This window comes from Simochromis diagramma, unplaced genomic scaffold, assembly GCF_900408965.1.
Source record: "Simochromis diagramma unplaced genomic scaffold, fSimDia1.1 OVJJ01000802.1, whole genome shotgun sequence".
Lineage (NCBI taxonomy): Eukaryota > Metazoa > Chordata > Actinopteri > Cichliformes > Cichlidae > Simochromis > Simochromis diagramma.
In genome coordinates this window covers 23,924,644-23,940,832 of record NW_024387492.1, presented here as the reverse complement: position 1 = coordinate 23,940,832, position 16,189 = coordinate 23,924,644, and the positions used below count along the sequence as shown (strand labels likewise).

At 44.4% G+C, this 16,189-nt stretch overlaps 2 protein-coding genes across 3 annotated transcripts in view; both read right to left on the bottom strand.

Annotated features, from left to right (window-relative positions):
- Window positions 1-9,496, bottom strand: part of LOC120725455 (T-lymphoma invasion and metastasis-inducing protein 2) — a 45,881-nt gene extending 36,385 nt beyond the window's left edge. Inside the window, exon 1 of one of the 2 annotated variants that reach the window (XM_040018380.1) lies at window positions 9,300-9,496. The gene's annotated coding sequence lies outside the window, so the exon portion shown is untranslated. The remainder of the gene's footprint in view (window positions 1-9,299) is intronic. The other variant, XM_040018381.1, reaches the window with a different exon arrangement.
- Window positions 9,497-10,275: 779 nt separating this feature from the next.
- Window positions 10,276-15,388, bottom strand: LOC120725480 (transcription factor E2F1-like). Its single transcript, XM_040018445.1, has 9 exons — window positions 15,124-15,388; window positions 14,060-14,344; window positions 12,794-12,840; window positions 12,654-12,682; window positions 12,337-12,523; window positions 11,871-12,026; window positions 11,357-11,471; window positions 11,127-11,286; window positions 10,276-10,678 (listed from the first exon to the last, which is right to left on the bottom strand). Exons 1-9 carry the CDS (start codon window positions 15,238-15,240, stop codon window positions 10,650-10,652), a joined length of 1,125 nt encoding a protein of 374 aa, XP_039874379.1. The 5' UTR covers window positions 15,241-15,388; the 3' UTR covers window positions 10,276-10,649.
- Window positions 15,389-16,189: the final 801 nt, after the last annotated feature.

Sequence of the window (16,189 nt, the reverse complement as noted above, 5' to 3'; positions counted from 1 at the left end):
TTTTCGATGAGTCCTTGATCCATCACAGCTGATTTAATTGGCTAAATGACCTCCTCAACATGTCTTGAAGTTCTTCAGAGGCCTGCTAAAAAAGTAATCATGTGATTCAGGTGTGTAGACCCAGGGTGAGATCTAAAACCTGCAGGACACCGGCCCTCGAAGCCTGGAGATTAATAACAAGTATGATTCAGTGCAGAGAGGTCACGGCAGATGGCCACCCCTTCCTGAGCCTGGTTCTGCTGGAGGTTTCTTCCTGTTAAAAGGGAGCTTTTCCTTCCTGCTCATAGGGCAGGGGTGGGCAACTCCAGGCCTCGAGGTCCAGTGTCCTGCAAGTTTTAGATATCACCCTGGGTCAACACACCTGAATCAAATGATTAGTTCATTACCAGGCTTCTGGAGAACTACAAGGCATGTTGAGGAGGTCATTTAGCCATTTGAATCAGCTGTGTTGGATCAAGGACACATCTAAAACCTGCAGGACACTGGCCCTTGAGGCCTGGAGTTGCCCACCCCTGTCATAGGGGGTCATATAATGGTACGTTTTTTCTCGGTATGTATTATTGCAGGATCTTCCTTACAGTATAAAGCACCTTGAGGTGACTGTTGTTGTGATTTGGAGCTGTATGAAAATAACACTGAATTGAAAAATCCAATAACTGTGAAGTTTACCTGTTTAGAAACGAAGGATGAGTTCTCAGATAAATTTTAGTTGGCCCGGACGCAGAAACAAACCTAACACCTCTTATATGTTTATATTATTATTATTGTTATATACATTATTAGAAGAAGCTGAAGCCTTTTGAGTTTCATGTGTATCTTTGCAGCCATATTTGGAATTTCATTCATATTAGAGGATTCTGCTCCTCGTCATCAAGCCCACCACAGCGGTTCCCATTTCACGGTCATGTCGAGATTTTCCACTGCCGTCTTCACCCTCAGCAGGCCAACCAAAGCCTTTCAGACAGACGACTCCTGAAATTACAGCTGCAGGCACCCAACAAACCTCATTATCACGAGCTGTACTATTACAGTTTCCTCCATCCTCCAAGTAATCAAAGCATGATGAGTGTGTGTGTGTGTGCGTGTGTTCAGCGGCCCCTGATGTTTGTTTATTGTGTTTGGAGAGTGATGCTCTGTGATTCAGATGCTTGTTTGATTCTCAATTCAAAAATTTTCTCCAAACTGTGTCTCCTTTGTCTTTCGTTCAGAGACACTTTAAATCGTCTCTTTGCTCCAGTAAACTGGAGTCTGAGCTGTTTGCAGTCCACTCTGAATGGGTCTTTTCGTGAGCACTGCCCCACACTCAGCTGAGTCCACAGCACCGCAACCAAAGCCACAAAGTGGGAAAAAAAGAAGCAGCAGCGGTTTCTGCCAAGAACAGCCCCGGCCTTGTTAAATTCAGGTTGAGGTATGCTGGCTGACAGCTCCGTCCACTTTCTGTGTTGACGCTGAAGGCCACAGAGCTCGAACAGATTTAATTCAACAGCACGTGAGCCTTTATGACGTTTCTACTTCTTTGCTCTCCTCAGACTTGGAGCCAGCAGGAGGTGCTTGAGTTGGTAAAACTGTTCTAAAACTTTAGAAAATGAAGACAAACATAACTGAAAATGAAAGAAAGATTCAGATATTTATATGTTTCATTAAAAAAAGAAGTATCTCGACTGCAGCCGCTGTGTCTCTGCACTCCAACGTCAGTGAAAAAACAGTGAAAACGGGCAAACATAAACCCACAGAGAAATTTGGATGGGCCCTGCTCCAGCTGGAAAGTGATCAATATCATGTTAGGATTCTTAACCATTGCCTCAGAGTAATTTAACACCACAGCTTCACAAACAAAGCAACTGAAGCAACAATAAAGCAATAATGTTCTTAAAAAATGATAAACTATCAGGATCTACTCATTTAAGATGTTTTTGGATAGTTGGAGCTGCACTTTGGTCTTTTGGCCTTTCAGTATTTTATTCTGGATTTTCTGTAAGCTCTCAGCTCTGACCTTCTTAAAATGCTACTCATTTTTATATTTTTATCCAGTGTTGACTGCAGTCTTGTGCTCTCGGTGTAAAGAATCTCAAACATCCAGCTGAACCTCCTGCCCGTACCAGGACGACAATCATGGTGAATATGTGATCCAATTAGATTTATTATCCTGGAGCGGCTTCACTCTGTGGTCTAACGGAGTTCTGCTTGGCTGAGGCGGATCTTATCAGCTTGGTCTTGTGCCTCGTGCATGAACAAAGCCTCTCAGTTGCTGGACACTGAAAACTAAACAGCTTAAAGAAAGAACAACAGAGCGGCTGAGCCTATCGCCTGTTTCCATCGAGCAGAAAGTGGTGGTCTTGCACGACAACGTGGAGGTTAATTAGGTGGAAAATCCACTGCACATTCCAGCCGAACACAGACACCTTTTTTCTTCGACTCGTGCTTGGTGCAGCAGCAGTGATCACAGCAGCTCGTGACCTGAGCCACAGCCTGCTTAATACTGCGGAGAGAAGCAGCTTTAAAGTTCTGTCAGGTGTTTTCAACTTTAACAAAAGCAGGAGTTATTGTGTGTTGCTCTGATGTTGCACATATATGACTAAAATCATGACTTAAGTGATAAATGTGGATTATTTTTGTCTGCTCTGGTTCCCACTTCAGTTTTCGAGATATAGAAAAACATGGAGATACACACTTCGCATGTATATTGAGGAAAAGAGCAGGAAATCCCTGCAACATCCTCCATCTGCCCCCCAAAATTAAATTCCATCCATCGTTTACATGGAACGTCTGTTTTAAGTCAGACTGGAAGAAAAACAAATGAAATGCCTATAAACTGAGCAGCTATATTTACTGGAGGATTTCCCCATGGACCATTGTAGTGGAGGCTGCAGGTCATCTCAGTTTGATGGCCGGGTGTATCTACTGGACGTGGAGTCCACAGATGAGAAGTTTGTGGAGTTTGAGGCTGAGCCTGGAGGCAGAAAGACAGCAGGACATCCTGCTGCTGTGCTGCTCAGAATTGGACCTGCTGATGGAAGAGTCCTCACAGATCTGGAACTAAAACTGCAGCTCTGATTAACATGTCTGTCACTGTAATGGTGATGTACGTCCCCATAGTCAGCCAGGAAAGGCCCATCAGTGAAAGCCAGAAAAAAAAGTTTGCTCTTGTCCGGGATGTGTAGTCTGATACGACCTCTGCAATTAACATGTCGATCTTTGAATATTACACAAACACTGAGTGGAGGTGTTTGTGTGGAGCACCCACCCAAAAACCTGATGTGTTTGTTCAGTCTCCAACATCTGAAATGATTCATGCACTCTGATACATGCTGCTTTGTGCAACTCATCTCCCAACAGACACAAATTAGCCTGACAAAAAGCAACGCAGAGACGTATTAATGGACAATGAAGCAGTTGAAACTGAATCATCAAAAAAACAAAAAACAAAAAACAGGCATAAAAACACAAAGAAATCTTGAATCTCTCAGGTTTTTACAGTTTTCTCCAGGTTTCGAGGAGCAGGCGTCCGTATCTGTGTTTAGAATGCAAACAGGAACAAATACATATAAAAACAAACTCCAAAGGTGCATCTGTGAAGTGTGATGTGAAGTTTTCTTTCATGACTGAAGTTGACAAAGACATAATTCTGATCCACATAATTCTGGGACACTGACTCTCTCCATCAACGGACCTAAATCATTATCACACCGAGAATCTTGCCATCTTTCACTGACTATACACACTGACTCTCATTAGCACACAGCAGAGCCTAATGATGCTACTCTGTATTCATTAACATGCTGTTTAGATGTCATGTGACATACGGACAGCCAAGACCAAACACTCGACTGACGGAGCATCGAGCTCAGTAAAATCAGGTTCTATTGTTGGTCAGAGACCTAGGCTGATCTCTGGCCTCCCACATGTCACGCTGATCACTGAGGCGTTTCAGTTATTGATCTCTGAGGCCTTCATAGGGGATCAGTGTGGCTTTTATTCTTACAAACAAAACATCCTCCTTCTAGCTTTGGACTGACCTCCTTCTTTCCTCACTCACAGAAGCTGTTTTTATTTTACTGGTAGAATCTGCAAAGAAATCCTGAAATCTGTCTACTATTCAAGTCATCCATCGGTTTGTAGAGACTTTTAGAAACGTTATTTGCAGGGTAGGGAGGGAACGTTCCTGGCGCGATGGCACCACATTCATAGCAATAAAAACGTGAGCTTTGGTTTCCTCCAAATATATTTTGGTTCTGGCCCAAAACGCTGTGAAAATATTGGTGTGTGTATACAGCATGTTCATTTTGGCATGACTTTGGGCCTGCAGCTTCCACGGTGGTTTTCTGGACACAGCACTGCAGTGTTCGACCCGCTGGGGCGTTTCCCCGCCACCGCGCTGCCACCTGAGCCGCTCGTCTTACAACACAAACAACCACAAACCAGGTCAGCGACAGCGCAGGAAACTCACCAGCAGCCATTCAGTCAGGAAGGCAGAGAAGCACGCAGCGCCAGGGTTTGTTTACAGCTTCACCTGCTTCACACTCCTACAAGAAGTGTGTAAACTCACTGATGTGTGAAACTAATCACGTCTGGCTTGACCGACTGCAGACGTGCGGGGTGCATCATGCCAAAAACTTCTCAACACTCCATTTTAAAGTTTGGGCTCATCTTAATGCTAGAGCCTGTGATAATATACATGTCTGCATACCTGTGGCCACTGGATGTCATCACTAAACCCAAGTGTGTGTGTAACTGTGACTGAGGATGAATCTGAGCTAACACCATGTCTGAGTCGAAGTTTAACTGAGTCGAAGCTTTGGTGCTGCTGATGGGGAAGACCCATCATTTATGATCACAGCTGTGACATTCATGTTATACACCAACATGTGTTCAGAAACTATACAACACTACACCCACAAACCAAAGCCTTCATGCGTACCTGCTTCAGAATAAAAATACTAATTTAGTTTCCTGACAAGAACACCTGCTGAGCTTTGAACTCCTCACAAACACACAGGTGCTCACCTGTGCAGGACCACATGCAAGACTCTACTGTGAATACCTGAGCTTGCTGAAATGTGTGCACCTGAGGTCTTATGTTGATGCTGCTGCTTTTAAAAAAACAAAAGACATCACAATTTCATTGTTTAACAATGACTATATTGAAGATCAGTGAATAACAGCACAGGTAAATGTGCCTTTTAGTTTAAGAAGATGCAGTTCAGCCAAAGTATGTTGTAAATAAAGTTTTCTACAGAGATTTTATTCAAATGTTTTTGAGAGATGCTCTGTTTAATATGCTGCTGATAGTCTGCTGCTGTTTCAGAAAGAGAGATCACAATGGAGACCCAGCATGTCCGTCTGCAGCCGTAAACGCATGATGTGCGAGCGATCCAAGCAGCTTTTGGATTCAGAGTTTAGGTTTACAAGCAGGATGGGCCCCAGAAATCCATTATACTGATGAGGGGCCTCAAAAAGACAAAAGCATGAATGTGTGTGTGTGTGTGTGTGTGTGTGTGTGTGTGTGTGTGTGTGTGTGTGTGTGCGCGGTGGGTTTTCAGGTCCTGAACTCTCCTCTCTGGAGGTTTTGGGGGCACTACAGGACGCCACTTACCCTTTAATGAGCCTGCTCTTTAGTTAGTGCCTCACACACACACACACGCATCTGGTTTGCTATCCTCGTGGGGACATCCCATTGTCATAATGCTTTCCCTAGCCCCTAACCCTTACCCTAAACCTAACGATAACCTAATTGTAAGCCTGACACTAAAACCACATTTTGAGTGTGAAAATTGCTTTCAACCCCGAGGGGACCTGGATTGTGGTCCCCACTGTGCAGAAAGTCCCCACCAGTATAGTAAATGTCAGATTTTGGTCCCCACCAGGATAGTACGCACGCACGCACACACACACACACACACACACACACACACACACACACAACAAAGCCACCACAGGGGCCTGCTGGGGTTTATTTAACAGGGTTTCCCCTAATAGAGAGACAGCTGTTGGATTTCACGCTCAGTTTCCTGCTGTGAAATTCGGGGAAACAACAAGTGAAGAAAGGCTGTGGATCATCAGGAATTTAATGAAGAAGAGTTTGTGCAATATGTTTTAGGCCACATGAAGAAGATGGTAATTTTATGACATATAAAATAAGTGTAATAAGTCTTTCCTAATGCGACACAGCGGCTTTGATGTTAATTACGGCCCCGACATGGACACAAAGGACATTTGACTCAGACCGCAGTGATACATCAGTCCAACGATGTGAAGAATGCTAATATGTGGCATTCTGTGCTTCTGTATCTGAAAAGTAAAGACCATCTGCCTGCATTGTTTTTAATGGCCCACAGGGGGCAACTTCCCTGGTTATAAAAACTATTCAGACTATACTGAGTTTTTGCACATGAAGCGATCACTAACCACATGTTATGTTGTTTGATATTTTTGACATGTGGCAATCTAGGATCAAGTGAAAAAGGCTCCAGTCATATGAGCCTAAAGACTGATCTGCAACCAGCTGCCAACAACCCAGTCACCAGGGAAAAATTAGTATTTCCTAAAAAATATATCCATCCATCCATCCATCCATCCATCTTCTTACGTCTATCTGGAGCCAAGTCGCGGGGGCAGCAGCCTAAGCAGAGAAGCCCAGACCTCCCTCTCCCCAGCCACCTCATTCAGCTTGTCGGGGGAACACCAAGGCGTTCCCAGGCCAGCCGAGAGATATAATCCCTCCAGCGTGACCTCCTTCCAGTGAGGCATGCCTAGAACACCTCACCCAGGAGGCATCTTTGTCAGATGCCACAACACCTCAACTGGCTCCTTTCGATGTGGAGGAGCAGCAGCTCTGCTCTGATGGCTGAACTCCTCACCCTATCTCCAAGGGAGAAGCCAGACACCCTCTGGAGGAAGCTCATTTCCACTGCTTGTATCTGCGATCTCGTTCTTTCTGTCACTATCCACAGCTCGTGAGCATAGGTGAGGGTAGGGATGTAGATCGACCGGTAAATTATTATAATAATATTATATTATTAGTAGGGATGGGTATCGTTTAGGTTTTATCCGATACCAGTACCAAACCGGTACTTTTGAAACGGTGCCAGTGCTTAAACGGTGCTCGAACCGGTGCTTAAAGAATGGAGAACACAAAATTGGTCCAAAAACCTCTCATGTTCAGCTGTTTTTTTTGTAAAAAGATATCAATGGTAGACTTTTCTGCAGCTATAGGGCATATATGGCATCACTCTTGGCTGGAAGCAGTGCTTAATCAATGGAAAAAACACAAACTTTGTCCAAAAACCTCTCATGTTTAGCTGTTTCCCACTTTTTCTTTGGTCATTTTAGCCTTTTTGGCCAGGGTGAAGGGAGTATCTGCCATCAAACAAGAAGACAGCTGCATGTAACTACGACGGTGTTTGCTAGTTCACCTTACATGCATTAATTTAATAACGTGGTTAGCCTACTCAACGTAAATTACACACAAACAACATTAAGCTACTCACACAGAGAAGAACGGCTGCTGCTGCCATCATCATCCGTTATCATTTCTGCTACACTGGCAGGGCTAGGGGCCAGGACTCTACTCTTCGGGTTTTTGGGGGATGTTGCTAACTCCGGGTCCGATAACAGGCACCACACCCGCAGTAGATGTGCTCGGTGTGAGGTCTCGCAGCAAGCTATCAAATACGGTGCATTTCTCGGCTTTTAAAAAAACGTTATGCATCGCCAGGTGTTTCATCAGATTCGAGGTGTTACCTCCTTTGACAGTATCACAGTATCAACTTAAAGCACTTGTTGCAGGCTGCTGAGATTGCATCTTTTGCTGTGAAGTGCAGCCAGACTTTTGACCGCTTCGCCTTGGGCATTTTTAATCTGTAGCTCTGCTCTAAAAGAACGTACGTACCTGGACCCGCCTACTATCCTCGGAAACGTAAAACGATTGGCTAGAATCTAAAGTGTATCACAGCTCAGGAAAAAAAAGCACCGAAATAAAGCACCGAAATAAAGCACCGAAATGTGCGCTGCTTTACGGTCTGGTTACTACCGTTTATGTCAGAACCGGTGCCATCATGGCACCGGATACCGGTACCCATCCCTAATTATTAGTATATGAAACTAAGTAGTTCCTGGAGGTTGATGACTGATGATGGTTGATGGGATAACAAAGGTTAGTCACACAGGCCAACACCTTGGTCAGTGACTCTCTGGCACCACCGGTAGCTAAAAACCACCACAACCTCATGTGACTGCTAACAAATGAACTTCAAATACCAACCAGCTGCTCTTCAATCTGTAGATAAACTGAAAACAACGCAAACCACAGTTTCTTTAAAGTAGAAGTTGCACCTTTTGAAACTGAGGCACGTCTTTTACTTTGAAGGCGAAGTTTCTTCATGTCCAGTCTGTGTTATAGTTTTATAAGTTTCACTGCTGTTCAGCTGGTAGTTAGTATTTGCAAACACTTTCCTGATTAGTCGCTAGTTTCAAACTTTAAACAGTGCAAGATGATGTTGATTTTTTTCATTGTTGATTGCACCATGACACATTACTTGTTTGTGTAAATATGATTGTGATACACATGGTATCTGTGACCTGCCACCAGGGGGCAGTGTCCACCGGAGGCCCTGTCTGAGTGGCTAATGCTGCTTTTTGATTTGTAGTCTAGTTTTGTGCTTTTTCCTCATTGTGAGGATCTCTGCTGTCACTCATCACCCAGTTAAAGCCAAATTTTCAACCAATCAGAAATCTACATACAGTGTCACAGCTGCTTTAGTCAGATCTCCATCTTTTATATACAGACTGTAGTAATAGTGAGCATGCTGTGGAGGACAGAGGAGGTTAGCAGAGGCCCCAAACACATTTTACTCCACAGGCTCACTGGAGAATAATGATCACTAATTATAAGTCATTTAATATTTCAAAGATCCCAAACCACAAACAGAGAAGAATGCTCTGATGATGCATTTTCCTGCCATCAGTATACCTCAGAGCTGATGGTCACATGTCTGTAAAGTTTCAGTCCAAAGAGGAAACATCTGCTTACAGCTGCTGCTGGAGGAGGACATGCCATGTCTACTCACGTTATGTAACCAGTTTCAGTCTGCAGACACACACACCAACCTCCAGGACCTGCTGCACACTGTTAGCACTCTGCTCACATTACACAAGCACAAGTCATCTTCTTTAAGGAGGACTGTCCGAGAGCAACCTGCAGCTTCTGCTCAAAAACACCACAAAACACTCACCCCTACAGACTCACTGCTGTGGGAGAACACTCCCACACAAACATCAGTAGAGAAAAGACAAAAACTCACCCAAAGTAAAGTCCTGGAATAAAAAGAATTATGTCCGAGGAACGATCCTGGAGTTTTCCTCCGCTCTGCTCACATGTTGTGTTTCCGTCCTGACAGCAGGAGGGCGGGGTCCTGCAGCTGGACCACGACCAGCCACACGAAGAGGAGGAGGAAGATGATGTGCTGTAACCAGGCCACCCCTCTCAGACTCAAGTAGATTTCTTAAAGTCAGTTCCACGATGAGCTCTGTGTCCTCTCACCGTCCACACAGCGGGGTGAAGGCTGTTCCCCGAATGTTGTCTTTAAGACAGAAGAAATTAAACTGCAACAAGTCTGAAGAGCCTTTGGGACACTCGGAGCTTCATAACTCACACGATCACAAATATGAATGCAACACGTGAGAGTCATTTAAAACATTCTAAAGCTGCAAAAACAAAGCTGAGAGAGAGGAACATGGATTTCTTACTGATGATGTATTTATTTATTTACAGCTGATTGAACTATTTTATAAACTCGGTCAATGCGATCAGAACCAGTTCATTATTAAATGTAATCAGCTCGAAACACGAAATGAAGTGAATACACATTAGGTGTAGTATACTGCCCCCTGCCTGCTGTACCTGTGTATTACTACAAGCAGAAAGCAGCAGGAGCTAGTGGCTCATGCTGACCTGAGACTCCAGACAAAAACAAAATGTGTGGTAAATTAAAAAATCCGAAGCACAGAACATAAATTCACATTTATTTTTATTATGAAGTTTTTCTTTTTGAACCATTAATATTATAACCATTTCTTAAGTATTTATTTTTATTGGAAATGCTTATGGTATGTTCTAGATTCTAGTTGATGCCACTAAAAAACTTTATTATTACTTCTGATTTTCAGCTGTGCACTTCAGGAAATTTTAAAGGGAGGAACAGAGTATTGGACCTTCTGCTGCTCAACACTTTTGTTGGAGCTTTTTTTTTTTTTCTCATGAATGAAAACAGGAAGTGATTCACAACTTTAAAGTAAAACTTTATTGGTCCAAGTATATTTGAGGTATTTGTGAGATGAAGAAGTAAACATTTATACATTAAAAACACAAAGTAAAGGACAGAAAGACAAACAGTGAAATACAGGCACTGTGCATCAGACTGAGCTCAGCAGGTTAAAGCCGTTTCATTGGTCCAGATGAAAACTGTTTTTTTCCCTTTCCTGTGCTCAGACTGTTTCCTCTGGTAGGAGGAGCTTGCTGCTGTCATGTCGTCACATCATCGAGCGTGAGTTAAAGTGAGCCAACGTCAGCAGGTACCTCCTCATGTTCTCCCTGTGTGCATTTATCAGACACATGCAGCAACACGCCGGCACCCCTGGAGGTCAGCTGGTGTTCATGGGCTCTCCAGGTCAGTGAGTGACCCTGAAAACAGCAAACACAGAATAGCTTCAGAAATGAGACCAGAGAAAGGCTGCCAGGTGACACACACCAACGTCCCAAATGAGCCAATCAAAAGGATTGCAGAGTCATTTTCACTGCAGCTTCAAAGTAACTGGCTGATAGCTGTGTGACGTCTTCATTTTGAGGGACATTGAAGTGAAGATGTTAGTATCTCCATAACAAACACACCAGGAAAAGAAGGCAGGATTCACAGCGACCTCACATGCTCGCGGTTGGCACTGATGCCAAATGGCTGATTGCTGTTTGTTCGCACGGCAGACAAAAAAAAGTTCTGGACAGATGTGCATGGAAACTTTAACCAGAGGTGGCTGGGGTTTAGTCATTAACCTTTAGAGGTGATCTGGAATTTTTTGACAGATTCTTTTTCAACATCGGAGCCAAAAGAAAAAGCAAGGGTTTCTTTTCATACTTTTGTGCAGCTCCGTCGTCCTGATGCGGCTCTCGTTCAGAGTTAAAAATGAGGTAATCCTCTGCATGGGGTCAGAGGTCACAGCATCGTCAGAGCCAACCTCACAGGTCATCACCAAGATGGGACCTTTCACTGCCTTCAGCCAGAGTTGAACGCTCTCCTAAAGAAACACAGACACACTTATAAATGACTGAGCCAGCAGAGACGTGGCCGTCTGAACTCTGCATCACCTCTGTGGGAGCAGGAACGTCCAGCTTAGTGTCCTCGGGAGCTTTGACAATGATGGCCGTCTGATCCCGGTACACTCCAAGTCGACTGATGTCCTCGAACGTCACATAGGCAAGCGTAAAAAAGGGTTAAAGAAAACTTCTCACTTTAAAGAAAAGAGCAAAAATCTGTAGACTTAAGGCACTTTTATATACCTGATGCTGAGCAATGTGACTGATTCTCAGACTTATTATAGATTTTTCCTGCAGTTTCACTGAACCCAGGATCGCTGCATTATTATTTTCATATTTCTGGAGATGACTCTTTCAGCTAACAAGAAAGAAATCGAGAATGCTAATCCTACTACTTTCTTAAAATACCATAATAATCCAGGAAAATGGGCTCAACAGGAGACCCTGGGCCGGACTCGGCACATGTTTGGAGCTCGCATGAGGAGCTGGAGGACGGCGGCCTGTCGAAAGGCTGACGGCCTCTGAGAGGGGTGACCTCTGACCTCAGTCCCACATGGAAGGATATGAAGAGTTTTCCACGTTGTCCGTAAGGCTGAAAAGCTGCTTGGCACAGCTTCTGATGAAGCCGTCCAGCGCTTCCTCCACCAGCTTCAGCTTCTGAATCTCTCTATGGAACTTCTGCTGGTTCCTCCACAGGAAGCTGGAGATGGAGCTCCAACCTCTGCACACAGAGAAGGTTCATGCTAAAAGAGGAACTACCAACTCCTAACCCGAACTGGAAAAAACATCTTCAGCTGCTCTCACAGTCTCCTTGCAGGCTGCGTTTAACCTGCAATTTAACCTGAAGATGATTAACTTCCCTCCAAACCTGCTGTTTATCAGTGAGAGGCACTCAAACAAAAACTGCACTGCAGAACAAACCTGCACAAATTTGACTGGAGGAAAATTAGAATCACATAAAAACTTAATTTATGGAAAAAGATAGTGAGGCAGATCCTAACACATCCATCATGCTCTCGTTCAGGACTCACATCCACTTGATCTTGTGGGCCGACTCTCTCTGGATGAGGTTGATGCCGTCCAGGACCCTGGCGATGGCGTGCACTTGCTGCACGGAGGTCTGCAGGTTCGCTGCCACCTGCCTGATGTCCAGGGAGCCGTCAGGAGCTGCCAGCAGCAGCTCCAGGAAACCGCGAGTCAACGAGCCCAGAGGTTTGCCTGAACACAACAGAGCCGTTTGCTTCACAGCGCCGAGCTTTCACCAAAACTGTGTCTGATTCAGTAACAATCATTCAAAGGTACTGCAGTAGAGTCCAGGATTAGAAATGAGTAGAATACTAAGACTCACCGCGCTTGATGCTCTGCTGGAGGGAAGCACTGCAGAAGAAAAGAAGACTGCATTTGAGACTGTGCTGAACTAACAAGCTGCGAGAGGCAGCTAGAACTTTTTAATTAACAGACAACACAAAACACAGAGACGTAAGTTACCTGATATTGTCAGCCCCGGCAGGATCGTCCCAATCCCAGCCCGGATCCTGGAAAACAGAAACTATAAAATGAATCAATTGAATCACATTAGAGTCAAGATCAGGGCCAATGTTTCTCACTAGGGCAGCTTTGCATGACTGACATGTTCATCCTCTGCAGCAGCTTTTTTTTTTTTAGCTCCTATCGCTTTAAAGCTGCACTACTGTACTACTTTTCATTGATTAGCCATCCTCTGGAAGCCTACTGAGGGGCAGTTTACTTATGTGTAAAAGACGATGGCTGAGCAAGAAAAAATGGAAACCAGATGATTGATGAATGAGCCTCGGCGTTTAATGCTTGACTCATGTTGATGACTTTGAATTTGGCTGGAATAATGGCGCCAGTGTGACAGGGCTGCTCATCTGTCGCTCTGCTTTTGTGACCCATGTCATTCATGAAACCAAGTCTCTGTGTCATCGCTGCCACTGTAAATGAAATGGTCAGTGAAGCTGAAGTTTCACCAAGGAATTTTTCTCCTGTTTTCCGAACAGCGCACGGATTGTTCCTAAGAATTTTGTGTCTGTCTGAGCAACCCCTGGATCCTGTTGATGCCTGCTTGGTGCCCGTGCACTAATGCTCTTTAACTGCATGCTTCTGGCATGTGATTCTGGTAACCACATTGTTCTGGTCTTGCTTCACCTAACAGCTGCCTTTGACACAGTAGACTACAATAGTCTACTATCTTGATTAAATGATCTAGTGGGCATTGGTGGCACTGCACTTAATTCGTTTAGGTCACACTTAGCAAACAGAACTTTCTCCACCATCCTTCTCAGTTCTGAATTGTCTTCTGCTTCTCTGTCATTAGGCGTCCCACAGGGCTCAATTTTAGGGCCACTTCTGTTTTTGCTGTATTTACTTTAGTTTTTCTTTTAGTTAATTGACCTTTCTAATTTGGTGATTGAGTTGAACCAGATTTATGAAAGAGAACAGCAGTAAATCTCATTAGAGAGTTTCCGACATACTTTTTATTTCACAGCTTTAAAGATGATTCATTTTCTTAAAATATTAGCTAATTATTATCAGAGAAATGTTTCTATCAGCACACGTCAACACGCTGCTCATTCCTCTTCATGTCCAACTAACAGTGAAGCTGCTGTCATTTTTCTGCACATGTGCTGCGTGTGTGCAATTTGTCCAAAGCACGCAGCTATCCACAGAGACCTTCAGTTCAACCTCAGCAGTTTCTGAAAAATCACAACTAACCAAATCAGAACAGACTCCCACCTGCTGCTGTGGATTCGGTGCAGTCGGACGTTCCTCTCTAAATTCATCTTCCTCTCTGTCGTTACTGCAGCCTCCGGCGTGCCACTGCTCGTCTTCCTCAGAGGAATCGACCTCCCAGGCACTGAGCAGACCCAGCTGCCCATCCAGGTAAGGGGGCATGAGCGGAATGGCATCACTGGTGACTCCCTTTCTGCAGATATCCTCCGGCAGGAAGTGGTCTTCACAGATTAAGAGGTCCTCTCCAGTGTCCTGCCTGTGCGTCTCCCTCAGGGCGGCCAGCCAAACCTGAGCACAGCCGCCAGAGTTACTGCAGGTCAGTTGGACCTGATCACCCCACATGAGGCACTGCAGGGGAAACTGCACCACACCTCAACACAGTGATTTCATGACCTACACCAAAGTTCTAACGCCTATTTCATCTTTTATTCCATCTGCCTGCTGCCGCACGCCCTCAGAATCACAATAACTCATCTCTAATGAAATTAAAAACCAGCATTATTAGTTCATGGTTTTAATCAGTGTTTCATGAGAGCAAACAGCAACGGTTGCTTTTTGGTTGATTTTTTATGTTTTAGCTTATGTGAAGCACTTTGTGATTTTTATCTTGAAAGGTGCTATATAAATAAAATTTTACTCACTTACTTACTTTTACTTGCTGACGTCACTCAGTTTGGTTTTCATGTGTTTTTAAAAAAGTTTCCAAACCATTTCTTTACTTTAAAACTAAAAACAAAGACAGGTAATAACGTGAGCCCGGGAATGTTTGCAAACTGAGTTTGAAAACTCAGTCGGTCAGTCAGCCCCAGGGCAGCTGTGGCCACAACTGTAGCTTGCGTCCACCAGTGTGTGAATGTGAGAGTGAATGAATAGTGGAATTGTACAGCGCTTTGAGGTTCTCGAAAAGCGCTATATACATGCAATCCATTAAAACATTTTCAGGGTTTAGAAGGAAAGGTTTGGAAAAGTCTTTGAATGTTTTGGAAATTTTTTCAGGATAATAAAAGACTTTTTTCAAAGTAAACCTCCTTCATACAAAGCCAGCGGACACACAGCGGAGCTCGTACCTGGACCCGAGTCGGGTCTTTGGGGAAGCTGAAGAACCTCTTGGGGGGTGGCTGGAAGGCCCCCCGGGTGTAGTGAGCTACGCGGTTCGGACACCCAGAAACCACACACTTCACCATGCTAACCGCCTCTCCAACTGCATCCGGGATCTGTTTGTTACCGGTAAGACTCACAATCCGGACTTAACCCACATACACCCGCCGCGTGCCGTTTGTTTATGTCACGTGTCACCGGAAAAACACGTGCATGACCCGGATGTATAAATGCGGAAGAAGGTAAAGTAAAGAGACACGCCCCCTCTTCCTGCGCAGATTAGCAGAGATTTAGAGTTTAAACCCGACGGAGACAAACTCCCCAGAGGTCTCCGAGCACAGTGTACATGGCTTCAGTGCTGGAGCAGTGGGACAAGTAGGTCCAGATCACAAGAACAAAGTATGTTTCCCTCATAAAGTTAATGAGCCTGAACTTCAGAAGCCTAAATACTGAGGTTAGATTTGGATGTTTGGAGTTTTTACAGGGTGGGGTTGCTAGCCCCACGCCCTCCTCCTTTATCATCCGGTCTCGGGACCGGCAATGGCAGAGTTATGGAGATCACTAGCTGCCCGATGCGCCGCCCGGCGTAGGAGGAACTAAGTGCTAAGATTTGGATGATCCTCCGTGTTTTCTGTGACAGTGAGACTGAAACTCTGGATCAGCCGAATCTTCCTGTGATTTTGGATCAATATTCAGAGCATTTCACAGTGACGGCTTCTGGCCGTGAAAATAGTCTGGAAGTTATGTGACCTAAATCTGAACAGTTTTATCTCCTAAGAAAATAAAGTTTCACATGACAGGAATCATAGGAAAGCCTTCAAGGTTAGTTTCTTTAGTTTTACATGAGTCTGAGATGAGCCCTTCTCCGAGGGACAGCTCATAATTGAGTTTGATTTTATTGGTCTATTTGTTTATACTTTAAAAACACATCTATACACACCTGTCAGCATCAGTTATTGTCCCTCTGACAGATCCATTTTAGAAAATGAGACATCTTCAGCATGGAGACCTGTGGTTGATTCCTGGGCCACAGGC